This window comes from Sminthopsis crassicaudata, chromosome 5, assembly GCF_048593235.1.
Source record: "Sminthopsis crassicaudata isolate SCR6 chromosome 5, ASM4859323v1, whole genome shotgun sequence".
Classification (NCBI taxonomy): domain Eukaryota; kingdom Metazoa; phylum Chordata; class Mammalia; order Dasyuromorphia; family Dasyuridae; genus Sminthopsis; species Sminthopsis crassicaudata.
In genome coordinates, this window is record NC_133621.1 from 17,926,569 (window position 1) to 17,945,167 (window position 18,599).

The 18,599-nt window shown below is 51.6% G+C and overlaps 1 protein-coding gene across 1 annotated transcript in view; it reads left to right on the top strand.

Moving 5' to 3' along the window:
* The window catches only part of GASK1A (golgi associated kinase 1A), a 61,767-nt gene extending 43,168 nt beyond the window's left edge, over nucleotides 1–18,599 (top strand). Inside the window, exons 2-5 of the mRNA XM_074266884.1 lie at nucleotides 2,332–3,582; nucleotides 13,523–13,645; nucleotides 14,563–14,666; nucleotides 16,850–18,599. Coding sequence (XP_074122985.1) covers nucleotides 2,332–3,582; nucleotides 13,523–13,645; nucleotides 14,563–14,666; nucleotides 16,850–17,171 — 1,800 coding nt within the window. The 3' untranslated portion in view covers nucleotides 17,172–18,599. The remainder of the gene's footprint in view (nucleotides 1–2,331; nucleotides 3,583–13,522; nucleotides 13,646–14,562; nucleotides 14,667–16,849) is intronic.

Consider the following 18,599-nt stretch of genomic DNA (forward strand, 5'->3'; position numbering starts at 1 on the left):
GACTGTGGTAGCCCCTGATGGAGGCTCTGGAGAGCATTTAGCCTCCTCCAAGGAGGCCTCCCTGATCTCCCAGAAACAAAGCCCCACCCAGCCTGACCTCCCCTCCCCCCCAGCCCCTTCCCCATCATTTTGGAGTAAAGAGTCCTGTTCTCTACTGGACGATCGGCTCTGTGGGGACTGGCATCTGTCCTTTGGAAGCTTCTGGGGGGGGGGGAGATACTGTTCACACAGTGTGGGGCACCCCGGGCTAGAGAGGGCCAAACCAGAGGCTCCTGGGAATGGAGAGGGGGGCGTGGTTTTCCACCGGGGTCTGTATGAGAATGGGATGGCAGCTTGGCAAATGAACCTGTGTGGTTGCCTGAGTTTTGTAGAGAGGCACAGACAGAGACAAAGAGTAGAGAAAGAGACAGAGAGAAAGAGGAGAGACAGAGAGAGGAAGAGAGACAGAAAAACAGGAAAGAGAAAAGAGACAGAGACAAAGAGAGGGAAAGAGAGAGGAAGAGAGACAGAAAAACAGGAAAGAGAGAGAGAGAGAAAGAAAGACACCCACAGACCCTCTCCATCCCTATTTGCCAACTCGGGGGGGGCTGACTTTAAGGGCCAGAAGGCTGGGCAGGGGCTGGGCAGAGGAATGAACCAGTCAGGGAATGGAGTGACTTTTTCAGGGAAATGCTGGCTGGCCCCTTCGGCTTCATTTTCAATCTCCTCTGACTTGCGGTTCAATTAGCCGAGAGAGGAAAATGGGTCTGGGTTTGTCCAGAAGCCACAAGCCTGAGTGGGCCCCGCTCTGGCAGTTCTGGGAAGTGACGAGAGGCCTGTTTGTCTGGGACGGCCTCGGGATCCCAGTGTGGGTGAGATTGCTGTAAAAAGGCAAAGGGAGATGGGACAGAGATGGGGGAGGGCAGGGGTCAAGCCCACAGCCTTAGCTCTCAGAAGTAAATCCCAATAACAGCTCCCATTTGTAAAGCACTTTATGGTCGGCAAAGCACTTCCCATCCTATCTCATCGGATTCTCACCTCCCCGGGAATTAGGTGATAATTATCTTCATTTTACTGATGAGGAAAATGACACAGGCTTGCACAGGGTCATTTAATTGGTGTCTGAGGTCAAATTTCAACTCATTTCTTCTTGACTCCAGTGCATCTAGCTTCTCATGGCAGACCAAATTTATTATTGAAAATTTTAATTTAAGGAGCATTTGTTAAAGGGGCTGCTCAGTGGCCAGTCCTGCGGTAGGCACAAACCAAATCTGGCTTCCGTTCTCCTGGAGGTGTAATAGTCTATACAGAGTCCAAGTTAAGGAAGATGGCCCCTGACCTTAGACTTGGGGAAAGATGAAGATTCTGTGAGAACGAGATGATCAGACATAGGGCAAAAGCTTTGCAAAACTTCCATCTTTATAGACATTCTCCTGTCATCTTCATTCCCATCATTCTATCCCAAGGTCACAAAGAAAGGATGGCGCAGACTCAGGATTTGAACCCAGACCCTTGGATTCTTATAATACACACATACATACATGCATACACATATCTGATTATGTATTAAATCAAATATTTCCCAATTATATCTACAAACGTTTTAATATTAGTTTTTGCACATTTGAGTTCTACATTCTCTTCCTCTCTCCAGTCCCTCCCCCTCCCCAAATCTCCATTATATGTGTGGAGTCATGCAAAAGTTATCTCCAGGTCAGCCACATCACAAAAGAACCCCCCCCCAAATAAAGTAAAACCACTGCTTCAACTCCCACTGCAGAACCCCAGATTACAGACTCAGGTTTGTGCCCATTCTGTCATGGCTGAGATCTGTTTAACTATCTCAGGTGAAGGATATGAGGCACAGAGATCCAAATAATGCTCTGTGATTGGTCCCTTGAGGGGGTCAGGGGGCTAGTTAGAACATAAGGCACTTGAAGGCAGGGCCTATTTCACTTGTGTCTTTTTGTTCCATGGGCCAGACATGGTTCCTGACACAGATGCGTAATAAATGCTTCATTGGACACAGTAGGTGCCTAATGGATGCTTTATTGATCATAGTAGGTGTCTAATAGATGCTTCATTGGGCACAATAGGTGCCTAATAGATGCTCATTGGTCATAGAAGGTGCCTAATAGGTGATGATAGTTGAAATCCCAAGTTTGCCGTGTGTGGCAGTGGGGAGGCCGTTTCTGGCCTATAAGATGGTAGGGGGGGGGGCTCCCAAGCTTCCCTCGCCCAAGATCTGGGACTCTCTGACCCTTCTCCCTGAGCTCAGGGTGGGCGCTGGGGGGGGGGGGGTCCAGAGCCAGGCTGTCCCTCTGAAGGCTTGCTCTCTGCCTTTGCCCGCAGGCTTCCTGGCTCTGGAGAAGGCTGCGTGGGAAGAGGCGGCCTCTCAGCGGCTTCTGCTTCTTCCTGGCCATGTCCGTGGTGGTCCTCACCGGCTTCTCCCCAGGCTTCCCCGGGGCTCCCGCTGAGCGCCCGGGCTGGGCCCGCCGACCCCCCAGGGCGATGGACGGCATCGCTCCCCAAAAGGCTCCGAGCTCCGCGCAGCCTCGGGGGGTGGCGCCGCAGGGGCCCCGGGGAGGACGGGTCTCCCTGGAGAGGCCCAGCCTGGTCTGCGAGGACGTCCGAGGCTCCCGAGGCAGAGGCGGCGGCCGGGGCCGGGCCAAGAGGGACGCCCGTGCCGCGGTCCCTCGGGGAGAGTCCAGCGCCACAAGTCACCCCCGCGGGGCCGGGAAGGTTGTTCCGGGGAGGAGGGACGCCAGGGGCGGGAGAGCCAAGGGCCCCGGGCCTTTGAGGCGCGGCTGGCGGGAGGACCAGCTCCCGGGGCTGCCAGCCCAGGAGGTGCCTCCGGGGGCCGGGCGGGAAGGAAGGCTCAAGTCCTCTGCCCCGGAGCCGCCCGCTCTCGCTTCCCTGCCCGAGGCCCCGCGGGATGCAGCCGCTGGGGCTGCGGGGGACCGGGGGCCGGGGGCCCAGGGCCGGAGCGCGCGCCCGTGGCCGGCTTCCGCCGGAGAGCTTCGGACCTCGGCCTGGTGCGGGCCCGGGCACGGCGGCCCCCCGGGGGCGGGGGAATCCCCTCCGTGGTTCACGGCGGACGACGTGGGGAAGATGCGGCTGCTGGCCCGCGGGGCGGTGACGGGCACAGCCCGGGTGCCCGGGCACGGGCAGGTGCTGCGAGTGGGGCTCTCGGGCGGGGACGGCCCCGGGGGCGCGCCCCCGGACCTGGGCCGCCTCTGCTCCGAGGGCCGCTGCGGGCTCATCAAACGCGCGCAGGACCTGCCGGAGGTGCTGGCCTTCCACCTGGACCGCGTGCTGGGCTTGGGCCGCAGCCTGCCCGTGGTGGCGCGCCGTTTCCGCAGCCCCCTGCTGCCCTACCGCTTCACGGGGGGCGAGCCCCGGCCCGTGGTCTGGTGGGCCCCCGACGTCCGGCACCTCAACGACAGCGACAACGACCAGAACTCCTTTGCCCTGGGATGGCAGCGCTACCAGGCCCTGCTCCGGCTGCGCTGCGGCTCCGGGGCCCCGCTGGCCCGCGCGCCCTGCCTGGGCGTCCGCCACACCGAGTGGGCCCGCCTGGCGCTCTTTGATTTCCTCCTGCAGGTAGGCGGCACGTTGGGGGGCGAGGGCAGGGAAGGGCCGCCGAGGGCTCCGGGCGGCGGGGGGGGGTCCTGCTCTACGTTCCTCGGAGAGCTCCCGCTCCCTGAATGGGGGGAGCTGTGCCGGGCTCCCTAAGACCCTTCAGGGCACCGGGCAGCAGGAGGAGGAAGGAGCTCCCGGGACGGTCCTGGGTCTCCGGCCATCCAGCCAGGCCATTGGCCCCTCCCGCCGCTGCCGCAGACCCCCATAATCCCTGATTGACAGGGTGCATCCCCTGTGCTTTGGGGCTCTGAGGGGGGAGGGGAGAGGGGGGCCAGGCCAACAGGATTAATGAGCTGTAGTCAGGGGCGTGGTCATCTGTCCTGGGGAGGGGGAGGGGGCCTCCCCACCCCCTAAACCCTTTCCATCTCAGGCTCTGCAACAAATCCGGGCTACCTTTGCTTCTGGGAAAGACATGCTGGTGATTGGGCTATTCACCCTCTCTGTGACTCCCCAGACCAAAACGCCCCCCATGTGTGGTCTAGCCCATTAGAGGGCAGTCAACCAGCACTTATTAAGCACCTACTGTGTGCTAGGCATCGTGTTAAATACTGGGAATAACCCCTCCCCCAACAAAAAGAATGAGCTGCTGTCCTGGGGCTCTCCAGGGAGACACTGTTCATTAGCGCTTTTCCTGGAATAGGCCCTTCTGGGGGGGGGGGGGAACCAGGATGGAGGGACTCCGTGGCCGCCTGCCAGCCAGTGGCCGGGAGCGTCTCCCTCTTCGGTCTCCGGCCCTGGGGCCCAGTCCCAGGTGAACGCACACACTGCAGCTCTCTGTTCTGAACAAAACCCCAGTGTCCCCTCCCTCCGCCCCTGCGCCCGTGCCAGCACTCAGACCTCCTGGGCTCCTGCCACGTCGTTCCTGACTCTCTCCCATGCTCCGTCCTTCCTCGAAAACCCAGGGGCCGAGCTGGCACGGATTCGGTTTTCCAGAGACGGCCTTTGGCAAGGGCTGGGATAAAGCGCCTGCATCCTGGGGAGCACCTCGGAGCTCACCCTGAGGCTTTTCACACAGAAAGCCTTCTGTCTCCTGAGGGAGCCCCTTTGGGGAGCACTGCTTCCTTACCCCAGGGGTGGAGCCCCCCCCCACCAGCACCTCAGCTGGAGTTTCCCCCTCTCTCTCAGCTGAAGGTAAGCCATCCCTGCCTTTGGCTGTGAGGTGGAGGAGTCCCAGCCCTGGGAAGGCACAGAAGGACCCAGCACGAGCCGCCATATTGGCCTGGAATAAATCACAGCCTTGGAAATGCTCTGTGAGACAGGCTGGCCGGCACCAGCGCTGCATCCTGGGGACCTCGGAGGGGAGCCTGGGGTCCCCGGGCCTGTCCCCTGGCGAGCCTCCCAGGCCGCCCATTCAGACAGTGGGACCTGAATGGCCTGAGCTGCCTCTCTACTCCTTGAAGTCTGCAAAGCCATTATTTCCCTGAGCCCCCCAAGCCTGGGAGGTGTTTCCTCCTAGCTGCAGGGCCATCTCTAACGATGGTGGGGCAGCACCTGCTTTTTGTGTTCGCCAGGGGCGCCCCACACCCCTTGGACAATGTGAAGGGGCCTACGGACACCTGCTCAGACCCTTAGTTTTAAATCATGAAATAAAAAACAATTACAAAGGAAACCAATGACGAAGAAATAGGTATGATTTTTTTTTAAGTTCGCAAATACAAATTTAAGCATCACTGACATTGTACAGCTGAGTGGTACAGTGGATGGAGCACTGAGGAGGACCTGGGTTCAAATCCGGCCTCAGACAGTTACTAGCTGTGTGACACAGTTAAGTGACTTGTCCACTTAACCCTCTTTAATCTCCCAAAGAGTCCTTGGATCAGACTGAACTCTTGGATCATGGGGTCATAGATTGGGATGGGGGAACCCCAGAGGCCGCTGAACTCAATCTCCACATTTTATAGATGAGGAAACCAAGACCCCGGAAACGTGCCCAGAGGGGTCGCAGGGCTGGGAAGTGTGTGGTCAGGACAGGCCGGTCCAGACTGCCCACATCTGAGGTTCTGATTCAGCAGCAGCTCGGGAAAAGCATCATTCCTCCTCTGACAGTGATGGCCCAACCCCATGAGGGTGGGGACGGCAGGTGGCAGCCCAAAGACCCGACCCAATTAGACCAGGATGTTACTTGGGCTCAGGTCAACGCCTGAGTTTCTGCTCCTCCTGATAACGCCCCCGGAGGCCGCCCTGCCCTCTGCTTCCCTTTTAGATTATTCCCTGCTTAAGACAGGACTAACAGCTGACGTTTCCATAGCAACGGGAAGCTTGCAAACTGGCTTCTGTGTATTACTCCATCTGAACCCCACAACCCTGATGGGGAGGTGTGAGGTTATTGACCTGTTTTAGGGATAAATAACCCAAAGCTCACCTGTAAATAATAGCTATTAGAGGCCGATCGGAAACCAGGTGATTCTGGATTTGAGCACCACGTTCTGTCCATCATTCTGTCCTTCTGCTGATTTAGAGATCCTGGTCTGGCTGTTTGAGCAGCCAGTTCCATGGAACTCCTCGTCTGTCCAATGAAGTTAATAATACAGACCGAGATTCCCTCACAAGGTTTTTATGAGGGTCAAATGAGATGTGCATGTGTCTATGTCTGTGTGTGTGTCTGTCTGTCTGTATGTGTGTGTCTGTGTGTGTATCTCTGTGTGTCTGTCTGTGTGTGTGTGTCTGTGTGTATCTCTGTGTGTATGTGTGTGTGTCTGTCTGTATGTGTGTGTCTGTGTGTCTCTGTGTGTCTGTGTGTCTGTCTTATGTGTGTGTCTGTGTGTATCTCTGTGTCTATGTGTGTGTCTGTCTGTGTGTGTGTGTCAGTGTGTATATCTCTGTGTGTCTATGTGTGTGTCTGTCTGTATGTGTATCTGTGTGTATCTCTGTGTCTATGTGTGTGTATGTGTGTGTGTCTGTGTGTGTGTGTCTGTGTGTGTATCTCTGTGTGCCTGTGTGTGTCTGTCTGTATGTGTGTGTCTGTGTGTATCTCTGTGTTTATGTGTGTGTATGTGTGTGTGTGTGTCTGTGTGTCCCAGCTGGCACTTGAACTGAAGTCTTCCTGGGACCAGCTTCCCACTGATCCATATTGCCTCTCATGTAACTATGCATTTTTCAGGCTGCCCCGGCAATATAAAACAAAGGGCCCTTCCTTGGTCATTAGAAGGTATTATGGGCGGGAGCCTAATGTGGGGGAAAGAATTAACATTGGAGATTGAGTCGGCTTCATGCTTGGTTGCCCATGGACAGAATTTGTGGTCTCAGCTATGAAGAAAAAGGAACTCCCTCTGGAGACTTAGGATGCCTCTATTCAGAGTTAGAAAAATGGAATCTTTTTGCTGAATTGCCCATTTGGCTCTTATTCAGAGACTAGAAATCAGCATTTTTTAAGTAGGATTCATCTTCTCTGTTCTTTCCTGTTCAGATTAAGGACGCTTAATCTTCTGCCTAGAAAATCATGGCCCGCTGTTTCAGAGATTATTATCATGTTACCCACTGAGACAGACCATTTATCTTTTGGAGCCTGTCAAGAAAAAAAGATGCTTTACTAGGCAACCGTGGCCATATTTATCCACCCAAGAATATCAGGGACAGGAACTGGAGAAAACTAACCAGCATATAAAAAAGAAAGGTGCTCTATTACAATATGTTCTCATTATGGCCTGGGACAGAGAATTATTATTAATCTTTATTAGTAACAGCAGGAGAAGCTAGTGGACGCAGAGTCTGGAAACACTTTGAAAAAATAACCATAGCCAAAAAAAATGAAATTTCAGAAGGAATTCTTTGAGCCTAGTCCCATGGTCCTTCAGGGCTCTGTGGAACTGACCCATTAAAAGGAGAACTTTATACTTTGGGATGGACTCATCTCTCCTCCTGTGACTGCAAAGGAAGAAGCCCTACATATACCCCAAAGTCAGAAGAATTTAGCTGTTTGCAATGAGTGGGAGTCATAGTTCTAGTTTTCCATTTGTCTCCAGGGAGATTTCCTGTCTCTTTCCACCATCCATCCTTGGAAAAGCAGTTTGCATACATAAAAGTGTAATCGTATAAATGCTTAATTGTCCTAATAACCAAGAGTAAAGAGAAAAAAAATTTTAACTTTGCTGCCACAGGCCGTGCAGACACAGGATATGCGTGGGTGACTCCCAACTCTAACACACTGATTTTAGGCAAATAAGTCTTTCTCTGCCTCAGTTTCCTTATATCTAAAAATGAGGGAATTAGACTATGGATTCTTCTAAGGAGAGTGATAGTTGTCTGGAGTCAGCCAGCTGCCAGTGGGGATTACTTTCTCTTTTTGCTGGAAAAGAAGGGCAAGACATGGAGTCTTTGGCTCCCTCCCACACTCCCTGCTGCCCCAAGACTCTCTCTCCCTCTCCACAGCCAAAAATAATTGGAAGAATAGAGGAGCAAAGGGGAGCTCCATGCTAGGGATGCATCAGGAAGGGAAGAGATGAGGTGGGAGGGAAACTTGATTCTCTGGGCATCTGCCTGCCCAGCAGGGGCTATGAGTCCCTGAGTCTGAGATGGGGGGAAAGTTTGCTTTCAGCAAAACTCCATGAAAGATTCCAAGAGAGGAGATCCCACGATTTGATGGGAATCCTGGGCCAGGTCATCAAGCAGATGATTTCCTCTCCTTCCCTCTTCCAGTTTGCTTCAATATTTTCACCTCAAATGAGTTGGAGAAGAAAATGGCAAATATCCCCATGTCTTTGCCAAGAAAACACCAAATGAATAACAGCAACAGTTTTTTTCCTATTTTATTGATCTGGGTATTTCTTGCCTCCTTAGTTCTCCCTGGAGAATGTAAATCCCTCTAAGAGCAAAAATGGTTTTTGGTTCATCTTGTCTTTGCATCCCCAGCACCCTCATGAGGAGGGATGGCACACGGCAAGTTGCTTAGCAAATGCTTTGGGAATTGAACTGAACTGGGATCACAGATGTAGAATTTGGGGGTCAATTAGTCAAGACATTTATAGTGTGCCTACTATGTGCCAGACTAAGCTCTGGAGATAAGAGAAAGACAAAAACAGAACAAACATCTTGGTTCTTCTCTCTGGGAGCTCACATCTAATGGGGGCACAACGTGCAAACAATTATGTATGAAGGAGACCCTTACAGGACAAGTGGAGACCTGTAGAGGACTGCAGACATTGGGGGATTCTGGGAAAAGTATACTTAAAGCAAGGCTACTTACAGCAGGGTGTTTACTCAGTGTGATGAGATGGTGGTTCTCTAGTTCACACATACTTAGTGTGATGTAATGATATAATCACTCTAAGTAGCATATACTTAGTGTGGTATGGTGATGTAATGGTTCTACAGTTGGCACATGCTCAGTGTGCTGTAATGATGTGATCGTACTAAGGTATTTAAGGGCTGAGAGGACTGGAGATGAGAGAGTGTGTGCTTGAGCAGACTCCAGACTCCATCCTTAACCAGCCTCGTGGTGGCCCTCTGGCCTTCATCACTTCTCCACCTCAGACCAAGGCCCATCCAGAGATCCTGCAGAAAGCTAGTCCAGACACTTCAGAGATGGTCCCCAGAGGGAAGGGGCCAGCCTTGAGCAGAGGGAGGAAGGGCTTCCTGCAGAGAGGAGGATTCCACTGGGACCTAGGGGAGCCCAGAAGGTGGAGATGAGGAGGAAACGCAGCCCACGAAGCAGGGACAGCCAGAGCGGCCGTTTCATCCAGCATTTCCCAGATGGGAAATGAGATTCAAAAAATACACCTGGGAAGGATAAAACACACACGAAGAGGAAGGATAAAAACACATAGACATAGGAAGGAAGAAAACACACATACTAGGAAGAATAAAAATCACACACACCTAGGAACGATGACTTGGTATTTGAGCCAAGATCCTCTGAGCATTGGTGAGGACCAGGGTTGGGATCCTCCTTGGTCATTTACAACCTGAATGATCTTGGTCAAATCACTTTTTCTCTCTCTAGCATCATCTTCTTTATCTACTAAATAAGAATAATTATAACACCCACCTCCCAGTGCTGTAAGGACTAAATCAGAAAATATTTGTAAAGCATTTTGTAGACCTAAAAGTGCTGTATAAAGCTAGCTGTTATCATATTCTACAGAATCCCCTGATTCTTTGCCAGGCTATAGTACTAAGGTACATAATCAAGATCTCAAAGGAATTGGAGTGGATGTAACTTCAGAGAATCATCTACATTCATATACACACACATATATCTCTCTCACATATGTATGTAAACACACAAACATACACATATATGTACATGTGTATTGTGCCTGTATAAATACAGACATACATATGTGGATTCATTTATTTATCTATTTTGCAGAGGAAAAGATTGAAATATAGACAAATGAAGTGACTTGTTCATGGTGAATGAATGAAAAAAAATTTTATTAAGCTCTTAACAGTGGGCCAAACATTAAGGATGCAAAATAAGAGTCCTTGTTCCTAATAAATTCATGCTCTTCTTTGAGGAGACAGCACATACAATCACAGACATAATCATGGGCATGGACATGGACATGGACATGGACACAGATATCAACATCGGTGGCAGGACAGATGGCAAGGTCCAGGGCTCCAGAAGATGCAGCATTCGGACAGATGGCAATGGTCCTCTATCTTATTGGAAGGATTGTTGTTCGTGACTCCCACCTCAGTCCTGTGGGCAGCCATGTTCCCTTTCCTGCCTGGCAATTCCAGAGGGAGCCTGAGTAGCCCAAGATTAGAGGAGGATGAAAAGGGAAGAGGAAAAGTATTCTACACTGGTAGATCTTCTCTCTTAGTTGGCCCAGATCTTGTATAACTTTCATAAGTCATAGGATTTAGAACTTAAAAGGTCCAACCTCCTATATTATACAGTTGAGAAAATTAAGGCTTAGATGGGAAACACAGCTGACCCAGATCACTTCCTATTTGTGCAGAACCCTGCTTTTTCTCTCAGTAATTTGATATTCAAGAAAGTGGAAAGTCAAGCATATCTGGAAGGGGTAGATGTTAAGCTGGAAAATAAATCATTAGGGAAATAGTTGGCCTGGGTCCTTTTTGGCAGCTCCAGTGCACTGCTAAAATGGAATTTCTTTTACAGGGAAGGATAGAAGAGGGCAGGGAAAGAAAGAACCAGACAGCAGAACAGAATAAATCATTGGATGAGTATTTTGTGGTTGCTCAGACTTTGAAAGTAAACCTGGCTTTCAAAAAAATGAGGTGTCACATGTCACTTGTAGCACAAAAATCCCTTCTCCCCCCTCTATAAACAAATGCCTGTGGTTCATATCTGAAAATAATAGAAGAGAGTAGAGAAATATCAGCAAATTGTTGCTGGGGAAAAAGAGGGAGGGAGAAAGAGAGAGAAAAATGGAGGAGGGAGTGGAGTTAGAGAGAAGAGATGAAGAAGAGAAAGAGGGAGAGAGATAGAAAGAAAGGAAGGAAGGAAGGAGAAAAGGAAAGAAGGAAGGATGAAAAGAAGGAAGGAAGAAAAAATGGAGTAAGGAAAGAAAGGGGAGGAAGGAAGAAAAGAAGGAAAGAAGGGAGGAAGGAAAAGGAAAGGAAAGAAAGGAGAGGGAGGGAGAGGGAGAGGAAAATAGAAGAAGAAAGGGGAGAAGAAAGAAGTAGAGAGGGAAGAAAGTGAAGAGAAGACAAAGTCACAGAAACAGATAGCAAGAATAAAAGAAAGAAAAAGGAAGGAAGGAGGGCAGGGAGAAAAGGAGCAAGGGAGAGGAAATCTCCTAGGAAGAGAATAGAACATTGCACTCAATGTCTCTGGCCGGCTGTCGTGCGGTACAGAGGCTGGACTCCTATCAGGCTGGGAGGGATGGGGCCCATGGAGGCCGAGCTGAGGCTGAGCCAGGTGACCACGGTCCCTCGGGGCCCTCAGCGGGTCAGGCCCCATTTGGAATCCTGTGCTTGGGCGGGGACGTCTCAGGAAGCCGTTCGTATGAGGCTGGGGGAAGGTCTGCAGGCCAGAGCAGGTTTCTGAGAAGACAGACCTAAGGGCGATGGCGGCTCTGTGTGTGGTCCATGTGTCCGGGTGTTCCAGGGACCGGGTTTGGATTCCAAGCACAGGGCCCGAGGGGGATGCAGAGCACGTGGCCAAGTCCCCGCCCTCCTTGTCCTGGGATGGGATGGAAGTGACCTGTGCTGGACAATGGCCGCTTTTCATCTCATTTTGCATGTGAAAGTTAGGTCAGTATCTTCTGAGAAATCATCCCCTGCCCAGATGCAATTTTAATATGCTAATGGTGACAAGAGAGATTTCTCCAAAACAAGCCGGAAAGAGCTCCATAACAAGCTAATTTAAAGATAAGGAAACTGAGGCCGAGAGTAAAAGGCCTTCCCAAGGGTCTGGGGCAGGATTCTAACTCAATTCTTCCGACTTTCACGTCTGAGGCTCTGCCCCGTTCTTGGAGCTCTGGGCTGGCACACTCATGAGACTCTGGTGGCTGCTCTGTTGCTTGTGGCGGAGGAGCCAGTCCCCCGGCTCTCTAAGGACTCCCTTTTCCCGCACAGCAGCGTGGGCTCAGAGCCCTCCCCGGAGGTCAGCGCTCCCCGGGCCTTCTGTAATTTGCCTCCCGCTAGCCCACAGCCCAGTGGAGGCCAGGAAACGAAGGCTCCCTGGGTTTGCTTGCAGCTTAGCGAGCCGGACGCCATCTGGGTTCCAGGGAGGCCAGGAGGGACTGGGCCCGGTTCTGGAGCAATGGAGGAGAATGCAAGCTAACAGGAGCATCCTCTGGCTTTCTCCTCCGAGGTCGGCCTCTGAAGTAAGCCTCCGGCCTTCTGGAGAGCAGCCCCGTATGGGAAGTATTCTGTGTGCATTTTGTAGCAGTCATGGAGGGGGGGGGTGTCCCTGGTGTGAAGAGAAATTCTCCAAGCTGGGTGGCCCAGTGGATGGAGCACCAGCCATAATGTCAGGAGGGCCTGAGTTCAAATCTGGCCTCAGACACTTAACACTTCCTAGCTGTGTGACCCTGGGCAGGTCACTTAACCCTAATTGCCTCAGTGAAAATAAAAAGGGCATTCAGAAGTAAACAGAATCTGTTTTTCTTTTTTTTATTATTATTGTGCACAATAATAACAAGACTACACAATAGATTTCACTCTTTTCAACAAGACATTGATCCAAGACAGTTCTGATGGAACTGGTCTAGAAAATGCCATCTGCATCCGGAGAGAGAACTGTGCAAACCCAAGCATAGCATTTTTATCTTTTTAAATTTGCTTCGGCTTTCTTGTGGTTTTTCCCTTTTGTTCTGATTTTTCTTTCACAAGACGCTTAATATGGAAACATGTTTAAAGTCAGGGTACAAATAGAACCTCCATCAGACTGCTCGCTCTCTCGGGGAGCCGGGAGTTAAGGGAGGGAGGGAGACAAGAAAAACGTGAAACTCAGAATCAGATGCTTGGTGAAAGTTATCTTTACTTATAATTGGAAAAAGAAAATACTGTTTTCAAAAATAAAAGGGGTGCTGTACTGCCCTGCAAGCACGCAGGCTAACAGGACAAGGAATAGAGGACAGGCTTTATTTAGTCTGATGGAAAACACCATACGGAGTTGGAAAATGTTTCCAAATGGAAAACCGTTCTCCTTTTCTGGGTAGCATGCAGTCATCCGCTCCCGATGGGTCCCACATGATTCCCAGGCGCCTCAGGACCGGAGTATGGATTGCTTTGGGTCCTTCCCTGCTCAGATCTCTGGCTCCTTTGGGCAGCCCAAGGTCCAGCTCAGTTGTGTAAAGGGTATCCCTCCGTGACCGCTGACCGCCCCTGCAAGAAGCAAACTGTAAAATGAACTGACCGGGGTAGTGAAGGCCTGGGATAAGAGAAACCATAGGGGGGAATGGCCATTACGCAGCACTATAAGATATAGTGGCCATTCTCCAGACTGGAGAGTGTCTCTAAAGGGCACCGGGGTCTCCCGTAGGTCCACGACCGCCTGGATCGCTACTGCTGCGGCTTTGAGCCTGAGCCATCGGACCCGTGTCTAGAGGAAAGACTCCGGGAGAAATGCCGAAATCCAGGCGAGCTGCTCCTCGTCCACATCCTGGTACGTGTCTCCTGCGCCTCAGCCTCCCCCTTCCATAGCCGCTGAGGAGGCAGGTTACAGCCTCAGGAAAGGGCACGAGGGAGCAGCCGGGCCCACAGTCACAGAACTGTACCGTGGGACAGTCATTCCAAGCCGGGCCCCAAAGAGCTCCCCCGTCATCATCCACCTTCTCCCACCATCCCTGAGACTCCGAGGTCCTCCTCTCTACTCCTGCAACAAAGGGCTCTTTCTAAGGGATTTGGGGAAAAATCCCAAATGGCATGTTGGAACCCCCTGGAGAGGACGCCCCCATAGTACAGCTCAACTGCTTGAGAACAGATAATCCATATCAAGAAAATTCCATTCTGCTGGGTCCTCCGAGGTTCGTAAGCACCAGAGTCAGGGTGAGGAAGACCCAGGGTCAGGTCCCACCTCTGATACTATCTGTATGATAGAGCCTCAGTTTCCTCCTCTGCAAAATGGGGAATAACAACCTATTCCAGGGTTGTTTGATGAGGCAGCTGAGTTTGATGATGCAATAGATAGAATCAGCACAATCTGAGTTCAAATCCCACAGCAGAGATGATAATGGCTGTATGACCCCACTCAAAGCATTTCGGTTCTCCCAGACTCAGTTTTCTTATCTGCAAAATGGGAACATAGCAGCACTTACCTCCCAGAATTGTTGCGAGGATCTCATGAGATCACCTGTGTAAAGCGCTTCACAAATCTTAAAATGCCGTACAGTGGTGAGGACCTTTATATCGAGTGAGGCGTTCGTAAGGAACAAATGATAACGTGTCTATAAAATGCTTTTCAAACTCTATAGTGATATAAATGTGGGTTACCATTGTTATTCTATCATCATCATCATCATCATCATCATCATCATCATCGCTATCACCCTGACCGTCATTCTTCTTCTTCTTCTGCACAAGGTCCGGGAGAGTGACCCATCTCGCTTGGTATACATCGACAATGCTGGCAAACTTTTGCACCCACAAGCCAAACTGAACTTCCGGCTTCTCGAGGGCATCGATGGGTATGTTCAGGGATGCGGACCTTGGGCAAGGGAGAGAGAAAGGACATTAGATTTATTCTGCTTGTCCTAGGGGAAATAACGAAGGGAATGGGGGGAAGTTACATGGGGAACAATTTCTGTTTGAGGTCAGGAAAAACTTATTCACCATGATTGCCGTTTGGAATTAGCCTGGAATGCTTTGGAAGGTAGTGAACAGGTTCTCCTCCCCTAGAGATTTTCAAGAAGAGGAAGGAGGGAGGGAAACGAGCATTTATTAAGTACTTACTGTTTACCAGGTACAGTTCTAAGGCAGCTGTCTTCCCCTAACCCCCTACAAATGCCTTTAGGGACCTTACAAGTGGAGGCTGGATGACCCCTTGTTGGCTGGCTGGCCACTGAGGTCCATTTGAGCTCTGACATTGTCATTCTGTGGACTTATCTGAAAGACCGATAGCTCCATTTGAGTGGGTGCTATGTCCTCCATGGCCAGAGAGCTGGACGACACCTTAGAGAGAGCCCACATGAGTAAACAGAAACTTTCCATGGCAATAGCTCTCGCCACAGACACAAGATGACATTGTTCCTGATTTTCTCTTTCACTGGCCACACGCCTTCTCTCCTCAAAGTCTCCTGCTGCCCACTGGAAAAAGAGATTTGTAATTCCTCAGACCACAGGATTTAGGTCTGGAAAGGGCCACAGATGCCTTCCATCTAGCCTTTTAAGATCGGATCCCCCAAAGCCCTTAGTGAGTGATGTTGTCAGATGTACGGTAGTTATTTCTGGACAGAAGGCTGGTTTCCCTGGTCTTTGGATATTGTGTAGGTTCTACAAGCTCAGGATTTAGACCCTAAGAGATGGACTAGGCCGATCTTCTCTTTCTAGGTAAGGAGGAGTCTCAGTAGTAGTAGTGAGGAGGTAGTAGGAGTCTCAGAGGGGATGTGATCTGAAGGGTTGTGTTCCATTGTGGGTACCTTGTTGGAAAGGACCTTGGTAAGCTGGGAGGATCCCAGGATGGCGGAGGGTCTTGTCAGGTGATGAGATGAATAAATAGGGGATGCTTGCCCTGGAGAAGAAGGGCAACATAACAGCTGCCTTTAAGTTTCTGGGAAAAAAAAAAATGGTCACAAGGAGTCGGTGGGGGGTTAGAACTGTTCTCCGGGACCAAATTGGGAAAGACAAACCTTCTTCACTATCTGAGCTTCCAAAAGTGAATTGACTTCATTGGGAAGAAGTACATTTCTTCTGCCTGGAGGTTTTCAAGCAAAAACTGGATGATGAAGAGGTGATTTGTGGGTCCTGTGTGGGTTAGACTAGCTAGTTTCTGAGGTCTAGGATTCTGTGATTTTGTGACTTTCCCAAGGCCACACAGATAAAGATTGGAAATCAGGGCCTCTAGCTTCAAATCCAACCCTCTCGCCACGATATTTCCAGCACTACTTTTGTGCTGCAGGGCTCCCACCAGAACCTTGTGTCTGCCAAGGAGGAGAGGTTGGTTTCCCATCCTGCTCCTCTGTTCTACATAAGTCCGAGCTGGCTCCATCACAGCATAGAGAACTCATCCCCTTCCAGCCACACAAGGGGGCAGCTGGAGATCCCCAAACCCACCCTTCCCATACCCAGCCGGGGAAACCACCTTCCTTCTCTTTGGAGCATTTCCCACCCAAAAGGAGTGAATTTGCCTCCCTGCTCAGCAAACTCTGCTGAAAGAAAGTTAGGTTCCTCTCCTTGGTTCTGCCTAATACCAGACTCACTAAAAGGCACTAATTATGCAGCCTTCCTACTAGTAGAAGCCACAGACAACCGGCGTTACAGCCATAAGGAGGGACGAGGCCGGCTCCCACGGGGGACCCAGGGAGCCGAGTCTGGCCGACTCTTATTAGGATGTCCTAATCCAGCTTCACCGACAGGGGGCCCGCTTTGGGGGAGAGTGGTGGGCTACACACAGGGGATCTGGGTCCCCATCCCATCTCTGCTCTTTACCTCATGCCCCACTGCTCGGGGGGCTCACTGTGTGTCCAAAACCACCCTTTGGCCACCCTATAGCCCGAGTTTTCCCCAGGTAAGCTGAGGATCGCCAGACCCCTCCCTCAGGGCAGCTGACTTTGTAGGCCTTAAAGACTGTCCTTTGGATGCTCAGCTCCCTGATCCTCCCTGATCCTCCTTGTGCTTCCTTTCTGTCCTGGCGCTCGGCCATCTCCTCCAGGTTCCCGGAATCAGCTGTGAAGGTCATTGCCTCTGGGTGCTTAGAGAATTTGCTGCTCAGGTCTCTGCAGACAGACCCGGAGTTCTGGGACAGCCAGGGAGGGCCCCAGGGCCTGAAGCCTTTGCTCCTCACCATCACGGAGCGGGCACGGGTGCTGCTGGAATACATCCGGGAGCGCAACCTCACCCTGTTCGGCGAGGAGGCCGGAGGAGGGCACGGGCTGCCCCCTCACCTGATTGGAGAACACCTACAGCCGGGAGCCTGGGTCTCAGGGCTCCCAGAGCTGAAAAAGTACATTTTCCATGGTGCAAATGAAATGTAAAAAACTGTTGGGACTCACTGCTCCCTGCGGCTGAGGGGGTCAAGACCTGCCACTGGGCCACGTGTGGCCTTTGCCCCCGTCCCCACCACCTCTCCTGTCCTCCTCCTTCCCTTCTGACGTTTGCAGGGGTGACGACTCCTCAGAGGGACAACTTCTTAGAGAAATTTCCCTCCCCCTGACTGACTGAGCATCCATGCCAGGTGGGCACCAGTGCCAGGCGCCTGCCCTCAAGGAGCTTGCCTTCTGTGGGAAAGTGCTGACTCTTAGAGCCTGGATGGGGCAGTTCGGGGCCGTTCTGTTTGTCCGGGTGCTGCAAGGCTCCGTCTCACTGTGTGCACAAAGGCGCTGACCCCATCTGCTCTTGCTTCTGAGAACGCGTGGTGGCTAAGGGGGAGCCTCGCCTTTGTCGGGAGAGGAAGCACGTCCCCCTGTGCCCTGCTCAGCTTGGCGACCCGGAAGGGCTCTGGGAGAAGCGGCTCCAGTCAGCGTGACGGAGATGAGGATAATTTATTTGGGAGGTGGGTGTTTCAGTGTCTGCTCAGACGTGAGGGCCGCCTTGTTTTCCGCTGCAATTTTCAGCGGGGAAGGGAACCAGCTCTCGAAGCTTTTTGGTTACAATGTCTCCATGTCTTCCCTGTCCAGTCCCAGCTGCTTCCTTTCTAGTCTGGCTCCAAGGTCAGTCCCATAGTCACCCAGCCATGGCAACTCTCCCGGCCAAGTTGGACGGGCTCTAGAGCAGGGGCTTTTACCTTGGGATTCACAGACCCCCTTGGGGCTGGTGGGGACGGACGGAGCATGTATTTATTTTCACCAGCTTCTACCTGAAGTTTAGCATTGCCTTTTCCTATTTAAGAGCAAGACTCTGAGAAGGATGTCACAGGATGTCACATGGTGTGGTTAGTTAGGAACCTCAGCCTTAGAAGTCTGCTCACCAAAGAACCATTTATACACTGACAAGAGCCACGTGAAAAAAGGCAGCGTTAAAAATAAAATAAAAAGTAAAAAATTCTGGCCGATGCACGTGATGATGTCCGGGGAGAGTCAGAGCTCACGCTTCATTTCTTTGGCCACATGGATGGTCAGCCAGGGAAGGCCGGGGCTGGATCTGCTGCCCCCCCAGGGCTCTCCTGTCAGTAGTGTCTGCCTGGGGGAATGGGGTAGTCCATCTTGGGGGCTTTGTGTGCTGAAGCCCTTCCCTGTGAGCCAGACTGCCCTCTTCCAAAGGATGGCCATCTCGCCTTTGCTGAGGAGCGCTGATGCTCGCTTAGTTCTTTTCTTCCCTGGTACCGAAAGCCCATTTATTGTGACCACACTTTATTGGACCCACTACGGGCTTGGGAATGGACGTGTGTGTGTATGTATGTGTGTGTTTGAAGCCCGCAGCACTCGAGACCAAAATGCTTTATTTGGGTTCCAGGAGCCCTCGGA